Source organism: Lycium barbarum, chromosome 4 (assembly GCF_019175385.1).
Source record: "Lycium barbarum isolate Lr01 chromosome 4, ASM1917538v2, whole genome shotgun sequence".
NCBI classification, from domain to species: domain Eukaryota; kingdom Viridiplantae; phylum Streptophyta; class Magnoliopsida; order Solanales; family Solanaceae; genus Lycium; species Lycium barbarum.
Window position 1 is genome coordinate 127,314,498 of NC_083340.1, and position 13,108 is coordinate 127,327,605.

A 13,108-nucleotide genomic window follows, 5' to 3' on the forward strand; every position below is an offset into this window, starting at 1 on the left:
AAGAAATAAAGGAAGATTTTAAAATTCGTGGTCCGAAACAAGTATTAAATATATTTGTGTCTATAATATAAAATCTCATAAAGTTAAATCGTTTTTAAATATAGAAAGGTGTCATTCTTTTTTTTTTTTAGACTGACTGAAAGAAAAAGAAAAAAAAAAAAAAAAGAGAGTATTATATAAAATGGAACAGAGTGAAGTATTATCTTTTCAAGATAGGTTTCATAATCTGTATAAGCACAAATCAAAATAGCCCTGGCTTTTCCTTCTAATTTCAAATAAAGATTCAATTTTTTTTTAATTATAAAGGTGGCAACACATATGCCAACACCACGTAGTACTAATGTTTACTCAAATAATCAATTCTTCTCTTGTCCGTATATAAGTGACAAAGGAAGATTGAAGTGCTCGAAAAATTAATGAAATAGAAATACTAAATGTTCAATTAAGTAATTATAAAGTTATAGAATATTTCGTTCCAAGTGTCAGGAACTCCAGCTAAACACCAATGACTACAATCCATTCCTGTTCTTCCACCAAGCCCATAAATTGCAGGATGTCCATCTTTACGCAATAGGCAAAGGTTTGTGACATCAAGCAATGTCACTGGCTTCCCAATTGTGGCTAACACTTTCTTAAGCACTGTCAATGCCGGGGGCAACCCTCCAGGATATATCGAACCACTTACTGGTTGCCTTTGCCCTAAGCAAGTTTTCACGCCTGGTTGATTCCAATCGGTACCACTGTTGGATTCACGAAGAAAAAATAGCATGAAATGATCAAGTAGAAAATTCAGTTCTTACATGACGAATTAGATTGCTTTAATTAGTCTTTGACATCATACATACATACATATATAATTGTTAAACTAATATGGTAATAGATCTTGAGATTAATTTGAAAGATGGTTATCTAACTTTCAATTAATATATTAAAGTAAAAAATAAACTAATTTTTGTAATGGAAAAATAATTTAACCATGTCTACATAAAATGTCAAAAAATGTTGAATTGTATCTTAGAAAGACAAGCAGAATTTCACTTCAGCAACCTACAAAATATTCACGTTACATCACCTAAAAAATAAAGTGTTTTTAACCCACGTAAAATATAACGCATGATATGCCACATGGTAAAAGATGTGAGCATTAGGTTAGATTAGAAGACGAGTTTTGAAAATTTTAAGTGGTGCTATGAGTTATGCTAGGTGAATTGTAATGTGATTAATTATAGTTTACATTACAATTTTATACATCGGGTAGTTTAGTTTTGTTTTTTGGAGTGAAATTAATTAGTAGTTGCTGGCATTCTGTACTGCCAATGACATATACAAATACAAGTATAGTTGAGTTATTTTTTTCATTACAAAAATAAATTTTATGATTTTAGTATAATACAGTGAAAATCGAATGACTACCCAGGAAAATTTATCCTAGAAAAAGAGAGAAAGGATTTATTAGATCTTGAGAAGTTAATCCTAGTAAAATTAGACCAAGCCATGCTAACTCTTAATTGGTCAAACTTTGTAGCACTTACTTGTAATGTGATGGGGAAATTCCTTGAAAGAACACCATAGTTTTTGCAGGATTAATGTTGGTGTCAATCCAATTAGCCCATGTATATAAAGCTGTCTCAAAAGCAACCACACGATCCATGTCTTTATAGTATTGGCCACCAATTTCAATGTAATCCCACCTGTAAAATAAAAAGTGACAGAGTGAGGATGTGATGTTTTTTATTTTCAATTGTGTTTGTGCTAAAATGAAAAGGATTAATATATCGCTAGTCCCTTAAATTTTTTATTAATTTTTATTTAGACATTCGAATTATGACTTGTTTCAGTTGAGCACCTGAACACATGGTCCTATTAGACACTCTCAATTCGAATAGTATTGGAAAAACCTTTTTGCATGCTCTCAAACGCCTATTAGGTAGTTAAATTAACCACATAAAATAGCTCATCTCCTTTAATTATAGACACATCAACCTCGACTGGAACAAATCTAAGTTTTTACGGCTTATTGAGGTCAATGCGTATAACTAAAGAAGGTGATATATTTTAAGTGGTTAACTTATCTACGTAATGGGCACTTAAAAATACGCGCAAAACAAATTCCAAAATTTAAGTCAAAAGTATCTAATAGGAAGACTTTATGCATGTTTTTACGTACTCAATTGGAACAAACAAACCGTAGTTCGAGTGTATATATGAAATTTATTAGCGAATTATCGATATATTAAGCGAAATGAAAATAAGCAAGTAATTAGAGCTAACGGTTGAGAGGCTCCTCTGCGGTTCCACCAATGCCAAGTGTTGAATATGAGCATGTCAATTCCATTCCACAATTTGCCACCTTCAATTGAGTCTAGTTTTAAGATTCTGCCCTTTTCTTCCCTCGCAACATCCACCAAATACACACTCCGATCTAACATCACGTCGATTCCAAAATCCTGAAAATAAAATATGTTTTTTAGCTTGATGATTTAAATTGAGTTTAAGTGCAGTACAAATGGTTCAATGGAAGCAAAAAATTTAAAGAACATTTGAAACAATCCATTTCGGAGCATAAGAGTCATTCTAAATAGTGTTCAATCGGTTATGTATTAATCAATATTCGATGGATGAAAAGAAAATCCATACTAGGGAAGGATGCACCACAAAAGAGGGTGTCCTTCACGTTACGATGTTTTGGTTTAGTGTTACATAATTTTAAGACATAAATTTGTATTTAGTTTGCACCACATTCTAATGAGGAGTTATAAATGCTATGGTACGTATTCTACTTTCATTGGTTTAAAATTCTAGATCTGTATGCGCAAAACTTGGTAAGATCTTGCAAATAGGACATGATCTTGGAAGTTGGCACTGGTAACATGTGCTACTAGGTTCACATTTGCTCCAACTATTGCTAGTTCAATCGAAGACCACAATTTCTGTTACATAAGATACCTGGATCTTCCACTAAAAGAGCCAAATCCTTCATTATCAGAAAGTGGACTCACACTAAAGAGGCAAAAGTGACAGCACAAACTTGGAACCTGATTTTTTCTTTTCCTACTATTAATTTCATTGATCGTACCATAATTTTGAGTATTAATTAAGAGAATGTTTGGATAAGCTTAAGCCGGTCAAATTAGCTTATAAGCACTTTTTGTTTTGTTATGCGTTTGATCAATATTAAAGTACTTATAAGTTAAAATAAGTCAAAATTCGTAAGTTGGTCATCCCCAAATTATTAGTTTTCAGATAAATACTTTTGATTTAAGCAAGTCTTTTACTACAATATTTTATCTAATTCTCAAAATATTTTTCTCAAAACAAAAATCCTCACTTCCTCTTCACTCTATAGCGGCCATTCCTCTTTTTCCTTACACGGATACTTTAAATTTATATTATTATTTTTTACAAATAATTTAAGGGTGTTTTAGTCATTCTAACAAAAGAGCAGCTTATTAACATTTTTTTACACACGTCAACTTCTTATTACTCCCTCCATCTCATTTATATGAAAGTGTTAAACTTGGCACGAAGTTTAAAAAATAAAAGAAAACTTTTAAAATTTGTGGTCTAAATCAAATAAATTTGTTCATCTCATAAAGTTGAATTGTTACTAAATATAGAATGTGTCATTCTTTTTTAAACTAACTAAAAAGGAAGAGTGTCATATAAATTGGAATGGATGGAATAACAGTTTCAACACTTCCATCTGAATACATAACTATATTTATAATCAATTTCTGCATTTAAAAATATTTTCAGTACTTAAACCTTATCAGCTATTTTGTAATCAGTTAATTCAGACGGGCTCTAAGACGCAAATATGTATGTAGGGAAAATGATAAAGAAAAATTACCAAGAAGGTGAATATAGAGACATCGTCAACTCTGGTTGCATTGTATTTGGTTTTAGGGACTGATGTGTAAAGAAGGCATACAAGTGATTGCCATTGGTTTCGACTGAGAGAATCTCCTACCAACATTATGCTTTTACCTTTGAATTTCTGCATGAATGCCCGTCCATCAAATCTGCATAATAAGAACAAAAAAATTAATGAGTGGGGTTTTCATCCACTTTAATTTAATTAACAAAGATAATAGCATGAAAAGCTTGCTTTATTTAGTTGTATGTGCAGTTGTTTAACATTGGTTTTGTACCTTGTTTGGATGGTTGTTATGTATCGTTTCATAATATATCGTATTGTATTGTATTGAATTATAGTGTACGGTATTATTTTAATGAATACAAATATTTGAATAGGTTGTATTGTTCTCCATCGTTTCATAATGCTAAATACTAACAATAAGATGAGTAAGCTTATAATTTTATAATTTTATTTTAACAAAATAAAAAAGGAAGAGTATGGGGTAGAGTCACTAGGTAAGGAAAAGGGTAAGCAGAATTATTAAATAATAAGTAACAGGAAGATGAGAAAAGAAATAAGGTAATAACAATGTGATCACACCTAGTCGATCATTACATAAAATGACAATTTTCATCATTACATAACAACAGAGATTTAACAATACAATACAATACAATAAAATTTAAGTAACAATGAAAATAAATATTACATTTAAAGTAACAATACCATACAATACAATAAATGTTTGATTATCATTGTGATTGGGCCATAGATGCATTTAATTTTCACAAAATTATGACTGTTCTAGTGAAAAAAAATTGTTTTGTGTCAATAAGTTACAATTCAAATTACAGTACCACGAGATCACATCCGAATTAGATCAACTATGTGAAACAAAAGTCAAGATTTTCCATGACTTGGTTTAATTAATATTCCAAAGCTAATTAAGTTTATAGTGACAGTTCAGCCACCGTAATGAAATGATTATTTTTACAACTGGAAATCTGACAAAAAGTGAGAGGGGAGAACCCTACACCTTGTAAAAGTAGTTTTAAAGAGAAACAGGGAACAAACATCCTAGACCCCCAACACTGGCTCCCTGACATTGTTTAACAAACTTTATTATTTTCTAATTATTTGCACATGGGAGGTAGGATCTATGTAAGATATCTTTCACCTTGCAGTATGTTACAACTTTCATGTGTGGTAATCTCCTATCAAATTGCCAATTAGATTTAGGGATCTAAATTATATTTTAAACAGAACATGTCTAGTTATTGATCTTCATCAAGTGGTCAAGATCTTAATTGGTTTCTCCATTCTTTGATGTTTTTTATCACCTTTTAGGAATTATTATATAATAAATCACACCTTTCACAATCACATGATACAATTTTAGATCAAGAACTAATCTTTAAGTAAAGGTGACAATATTAACTCATGAAAATATGACTCATCGTAATTTGTTTAATGGGCATATTTTAATACCGAGTCAATTTGGGACCAAGAATACATCTTTACTGTAGAAACCCCAACAATAGACATGATTAAAATAAATCAAACAAGAAGGTGACATTATTTGCCTTCTGCAAGCAATAAACCCGAAAAACACCCGTGAACTAAGTATGATGCCAATTCAGACGTTTCCGAACGTAGTCAAACATTTTTAGAACAAATTCAATTCGTTAAAATGATTAATATGTAGTATTAAACACTTGACAATAATGACTCGGGGAAAAGCGGAAAAACGGACCACTTTTGGGGGGGTAAACAAAGAAATGAATAAGAGTCAATTACACCATTTGTGGTTATGGTGGCATGGAGGAATGGATTTCTCTATCTTTAATTAGAGGTATCGGATTTAACTCTGAAAATGAAAAGAAATATTAATAGGAAGCTCTTCTCCTTTGATGGGTTTAAAGCCGCGCAAATTTAAATTAATCAGAACGCCAAATCGAGTATCGCACACCAATGTGACAACAACATCAACATACCCAGTATAATTTTATAAGTGGGATCTGGAATGATAAAATGTACGCAGACCTTACTCCTACTTTTGTGGGGATAGAGAAGGGGTTTCCGATAGATATTGCACACCAACGTAAAACCCAAAAAAAAAGGAAAGATCAATTTGAGGCAGAGCAAAGATTGTATTGTGGTCTTCGAGATTCCCCATTCAGAAATCATTATCAAAGCTGCCAATTTTCTGGGGGTGGTCACGGGTCACCATACAATTACAAACAGTTATTCCACACCTCAAATGCCCCCTCCTCCATCTATTCTTTGAAAAATCTTCCCTCTAATCTCCATCACTTTCACAAATCATTGCACATTACATATATATACATAGATTGTAATTAAACATCTTTAGAATAGAAAGATTCAAAAACAAGAATCAAATAACATTATTTTCAAATAACATTATTTGCAGAATGAGAGTCTTTGGAGTAACAATAAAGTTATCTTGGTCTAACTTATATGTCACGGGTTCGAGTCATGCAAGTAACCACTAATATTTGCATTAAGTAGATTATCTACATCACACCCCTTGAGGTACATCACACCCCTTGAGGTGCGGCCCTTTCCTGAACTCTGTCAATGCGGGATATTTTGTGCACCAGACTGTCTTTTTTTATATAACATTATATGTAAGTTTTATTTCAAAAACCATACACTAGTAAAATAGAAAACACGAATTAGCTAGCGACAGACAGATTTTATAGCTAAACAACAAAATTTATCCCTAATTCATATAGTGACGGATTCTCAACAGATTATCAAAGCTACAAGCAACCCAATGATAGATCAACAACGTTTTGCAGCTAATTTTAATTTATCATTTTTTTAGTGATAGAGATATGGAGTTATTAGAATTACCTCTTTAAGGAGCAGCCATGAGGTTGCCATCTGTACTTAAGGTAATCTTGATCAGGTCGGCCATTCCTTTGACAATTGAATTCATGTTCAATGAAAGGACACTGTGTTGAGTTGTAACGGGGATATGTTTCATCTTCAACCCAACTTCCTTCAAAATAGTTGCAACTCTGCTTTGGATTATAAATTGGATTTGCATTTGCATTTGAATGCTGAAGAAGCAGCACAAAAAGACTTGTTAAAATACCAATGAAGCCCATGGCTGCTAATTAATCTTGAAGAAGAATTGCCTCTTTTTTTGCTACTGGTCTGTTTCTCTATGCCGTTTAATATGAGTGTTTCTGTCTTTCTGTCTGTATATTTATGTGCTCACGAAGTGTTAGATTGCTTAGATCTAGGAAGAGAGAAAGATTGTTTAAATATCACTAACTTTTTTATGAAAAGAAGGTGAGATTTACGTGTGAATAAGTTAAAAATTGTCAGAAAGAAAAGGTTTTCACATTTTTGCACATATTTGACCACGGTAGATACCGCAAGGGCATGCGGGTAGATACCGCAAGGGATGCGGCATGGATGAATAAGATTTTTTTACCTTTAATCAGAACTATCTTAGTTTGACTTTTGGGCATGTAAAAAATTTTGTTAGGGAGTAGGCCTTACGTGGTGTGAATTCGAATTAGTTAAATAAGATTCTTTCACTTTTAATCAGAGATTTTGAATTCGAATGTAGAGAACGAATTATTTTAATAGATAGCACTTTACATTAATGGGTTGTATCTTCTATGTGTGCGAATTTGATTTACTCGAACCAGTGAGTTATCAGTGGCCAAGTCATCGTAATATTTATGGTTTGACAAACTCATTGGCATTGACTCAAACTCAAACGGTACAAATAAATGTGGTTTAGAACCCACATACTTAAAATATTGAATTTACCTCCCGTGAATTACTAATACATGATGCGTTAATTTTTATTTTTATTTTAAAGAAAAGAAAATAGATTGCTAAGATCTGTTGTTATGTCTTTCACGCATTTAACCAGAGTAGTAATACTAACTGGACAGCAGGGATTACTCTGTCCACTTGGAGATGTTACTCTTGTACTCGATAAAATATAGAGATAAATGTATGTAAAACCTCCTTAAAATGTCACGTTTCTATTTGCTTCATATTTAAATTATTCTTAAGTTTACGTTACCCTCTATGACTTTCAGGTGCTAACCCCCCCCCCCCCCCCCCCCCCCAAGCCCATTCCCAATCGTGCTTGTCCTTGTCCCCGTCCTTCTTCTTCTCTATTTTCTTCTCATATGCAATAGAAAAATTGAAGACTTATTGATTATTAGTAACTATTTTGGATTGATTTTGATTGAAGAACGTTGTTATTGGGTTATATTGAGTTTGTTCGTAGAAGAAGACAAAGTAGGTCTAACTAATTCTACGATTTAGTTGATCTAAAAATTGAAATCATTGTGACTGGGATTAGAAGGTTGAATACCATATTTTGGAGTTGATTTGAAATAATTTGGTGAATTTTAAAGCTAAATTATGTTGTAAAAATTTCTATTTCAACAAGTTATGGTGATCTAAAGATTTTGGCTACAAATCCTACGAATCGAAAACGATTCCGGTAATCCGTCAAAATTCGTGGTCAAAATTTTGAAAATCACCGTAAAGGGCTAAGTATAACTGATAGGATACCCTACAAGTATCATTCACAATCCCCTAAGTAGAGGAACAAGATTTTTTTGGGCAAATTAAATAAAATAATATGTGATAAAACTACAAGCAATTCATATATTTAATACTGACAGGGAAAAGGTTCAAAAAAAACCCTGTACACTACGATTTAGAAACATTATACGCTTAGTTAAAAAAATGACATGTTATACTTTTGTTACACAAAGGACTCAGATATACCCTATTGTGCTGACGTAAGTGAAAAGGTCAATTTTAAAATTATTTTGAAAAAACTTAATTTACAATTTACAGTCAGATATCATTCGGTCATCTAGTTTACAAAATATGTACACAAGGTATAGATAATGTATACTCTATACGAATTATACATATACTATACATACCTAAACACAACATATACAGTCGGAGTATGTACTTTATACTAAATATACATATACTATATGTCACGCCCCGAACCATGGCCTGGACGTAACACGGCACTCGGTGCCTGACTGCGTGTGACCGAGCGAACCACATGGCTTGCTGAATCATCATGATACATACATGAGCGGAAATATAACGTGAATGCATGATGAGCCTTTATAAAACGTAATAAGTCATAATACTGAATAAAAACACTTGTTTAAACATGAGTGCGGAAATAACATGAATGAGCCAAAAATGGCTATACGACTCCGAATGTCTGACATAACATAACTGACTTGTCTAGTCTATGAAACCTCTATCATGAGTCTGTCTGGAAAACATACTTACTGGGACAAGGCCCCCAGCATACCTCAGATGCATAACTAATCATAAACAAAAATTAACTAAACCCCGAATGAGATGGGGCTCACCAATAAGCTGATACGTGCAGATCCTAATGAGCAGAGGCGTCGTCCTGTAAGTTCGTACCTGCATCGTGAAATGCAGGCCCCCGGGCAATAAAAAGGGGACGTCAGCACATTGAATGTACTGGTATGTATAGCAACTGAAAGAAATAACATGGGACATGGAATAACATGATGAGAACTGAAACTGCAAACCTGGACATGAACATGAGTGCATACATATACATATAAAAACACGGTAAATATATCATAAGTAGGGAGAGCAATAACTTATAACCGATCCATGGTCTGGTGCTTGCGTCCCGCCAGCAGAACACTCAGTCCTTGCCAGGGAACATGAGATTTAATAAAATATGAAAGGATCCAGTCATTATGAGAGATCGTCCGGGACATGGGTGGAGCGATCCTCATCCTACGGTGGCTACGTAGTTTCAGGCTATCTGAAGCCCTCCTCGGTAATTAATGCAACTCCCAAAACATGAACATGTAAAATAGTGGCACTTTCTGCCCATGGTATATCATGAATCATAACTTGCTTGTACATAGTGTTCATGAATCATAACTTGCTTGTACATGGTTTTCATGAATCATAACTTGTTTGTATAGTTTCATAAGATAACTTGTCATAGTCTTGCAAAACATGTTTTTGGTTCATGAGTAATAACAATAGTTCGAAATCATATATATATACTTGTCTTGAAAACATGCTTGTAACTTGCTGGATGAAATCATAAAGTTTCATATAAACATAATGAGAACACATGAGGAAGAATTCATGATTCATGGATTTAGCTAGGATTCCTAATATCCGTAATGGAAGATTAGGAATACAATGACGAACATAGATACAAAATTCATGTACATACATACATAATTACGGGCTACCAATATGTTGGGTTTAATGCCCTAGGATTTGAACTTCATAGATTTTACGAAAACGGATCATGAGGAAGAATGTAGAGATTCCCACATGTGGATGGAAGTTCTACTTACCTTAACCTCCGCCTTTGAGCGTATCACAATGTACTTCAACCCCTTCAACTTCAATCTATAGCAATACAAGTCATAGGGATTCTATATTAGCAATCATATCCATATTTTGTTCATCTAAGCATTTTATCAAACACTTGGTGGGCATGAAGCTCCACAACCTTCATTAATGGTGATTTCTTCACCCAATTCCCATTCTATTACTTCTAGGTGATTCTACAATCTTAATTAGATGTAACTAACATCATCCTTCATCACCCATATGAATACAACAATCCCAAGTCAACAATCCAAAACTCTAGCATTGTTCATATAATCCTCTTTATCAAACCCATTTACTATTCTCCCAAGAACTCATCAATTCACAACTATAAATGTTCAGAGAGTAGAAACATTACCTTTTCGAAGTCCAATCTTCTTGAGTTCGGGTTCTAGGGTTTTCACCTCCAACTATAATGTTCCAATCATAACTCTATAGATTAGAAGGGTTTACTCAAGTTAGAACGGGATTAGGGACTTGGATTCAATCTAGAATCATGATAGAAACTTACCTTGGAAGATCTTGAGATTTGGGACTTGTTCTCTATGAGTTTAGAGAGTATTTTCGTGAATGGGGAGGCTGGGGAAATAACCCCAAGTCCTAAATATAGCTTAAAACGCGTAAACTCGACTTTTGACCCGAAAACGTACTTAACGGACCAAACGACGGTTCAAACGACGAACCGTCGATCAGATCGACGGAGCGTCGATCTGCTCCGTCGAATTGGTCAAATTTCCAGTGAACAATACACATTCGACGGTTCAAAGGACGAACCGTCGATCAGATCGACGAAACGTCGATCTGCTCCGTCGAATTGATCAAATTTCCAGTGAACAATGCACAATCGACGGTTCAAAGGACGAACCGTCGATCAGATCGACGAACCGTCCGAAGTTACGAGGTGTTACACTATACATACTTGTACACAACATATACAGCTGAAGTGTATAGGTAGTGTACACTTCCGTGATGTTGGTAAACTAGTTGGCCGAAGGGTAAATTTACGTAAGTTTTTCTTATATTTAATCACCATTCTACTATTCGAATAAAAATCCCCCAGTCGTTAGTAAATTTAAAATCTCATTCGGCATGAGTGAAGTGGACACCACATAACATGTCACCTCATCATCCTGATCTTTATTGATGATTAACATAAGTTTGGTTTGACAAATGGTATAACTCAAAAGATTCTTTTAGGAATATTGATATCTATATGCATTCCCCTATCAATATTGGCAAGATTTAGCTGAAGATTATGTTTAGCAATTAAAGCCTGAAAAGTTTAGCAATTGATAGTTGAATTATCTACCAAACGAACTAAAAAAGTAGGAGAACTCCTAATTACACGTTGAGAATGAATATTCAACTCCTAATTTCACACTTGTTCTCTTCCAAAATTCTGATTCGTCCAAAAAAATCGCATTATTCATCAAATATTGGATCTTATGACTTCAAACAATTTCATGGCAGTAACAAGTATATCCCTCATGTATGTCCATATTCACTCATGTATATCACTGTTACGCTTGCAACAGACAACGCCTACGACATGGTATATCATATATATCAATAAAATCACACACATAACTATGCAAAAGATATACATAACATATATGAGATACATGGATATATATAAGGGGATATACACTAATATATAAATGTCTATGCATAGGTTTATATAGAGATATTTACGTATTTAAAACCACCCTAATCACCAAAATCCAACACAAACCACTCCAATTCTTCTCAAAATAAGCTTAAAGTTCAGATTTATCTTCCCAAAGATACTTTAAAACTCTTGTGACAACACTCAGATGCGAAGCCAAAATTCGAAGTTTGTGGGTTTAGAGTTCTAATTTTTTAAAGTTAATGGGTTCTTAATTAATAATTTCTACATATTTGACAAAAAATTTAATACAAATATATAGTTCGGATAAAAGCTACTGGGTTCGACCGAACTCACGGCCGAAGGGCTAGCTCCGCCCCTGACAACACTCATTCGATTTAATAATACAGAAACAAATAATCAGACATCATCAAGAGAAACTTAAATCATAGATTTCTTGATACGACACTAGTTTGAATAATTTATCCACGAATACTTTATCTTTGTAGCAGCAATATAGTTGGCAAAATTATTAGTATGTTGTTGTAAAAAGGGAGACCAAAGGTACTAAAGTTTTTAACTTAAGAGTATTGCATACCTAACCAGGTTCAGAGAGAAGATAAAGTTTTTAACTTAAGATTTTAATTAGGGGATGAAGATATGGATTTCTGACCAGAGTTTTTGGCAAGCAGTTTCAGATTATTATTATTATTATTATTATTATTATTATTATTATTATTATTATTATTATTATTATTTCTATTCTATTCACCAAATTTTCTTTAGGGAAAAGGGTCAAAAATACCTCTCTACTTTGGAAAAAATGTTAAAAATATCCTCCGAACTTATTTTGGATCAAAAATACCCCTCCCATCCTTAAAGTTTTCAAATATACCCCTGTCTTGACGAAAATTAACTCTCAAAATAACCCGAAATCATTTTTTAAACCCGCTTCATCATTTAAATAGAGCCAACTAAATAATAACTTATAAGATCCCCTTATTCCCCTAATGCATAGGTTTGAAGTTTGAGGGAATTGGGGGAATAAGGGGATCTTATGGGTTATTATTTAATTGGGTGGGGTTTAAATGATGATGCGGGTTTAAAAAATGATTTCGGGTTATTTTGGGGGATAATTTCTGTCAAGACAGGGGTATATTTGAAAACTTTGAGAATGAGAGAGATATTTTTGACCCAAAATAAGTTCGGAG

General features: G+C 33.3%; 1 protein-coding gene across 1 annotated transcript; it reads right to left on the bottom strand.

Moving 5' to 3' along the window:
• Positions 1-257: 257 nt before the first annotated feature.
• Positions 258-7,197, bottom strand: LOC132636402 (protein trichome birefringence-like 41). Its single transcript, XM_060353257.1, has 5 exons — positions 6,737-7,197; positions 3,851-4,022; positions 2,272-2,447; positions 1,533-1,691; positions 258-740 (listed from the first exon to the last, which is right to left on the bottom strand). The coding sequence occupies exons 1-5, from the start codon at positions 6,991-6,993 to the stop codon at positions 443-445; spliced, it is 1,062 nt and encodes a 353-aa protein (XP_060209240.1). The 5' UTR covers positions 6,994-7,197; the 3' UTR covers positions 258-442.
• Between the last annotated feature and the right edge of the window lie 5,911 nt (positions 7,198-13,108).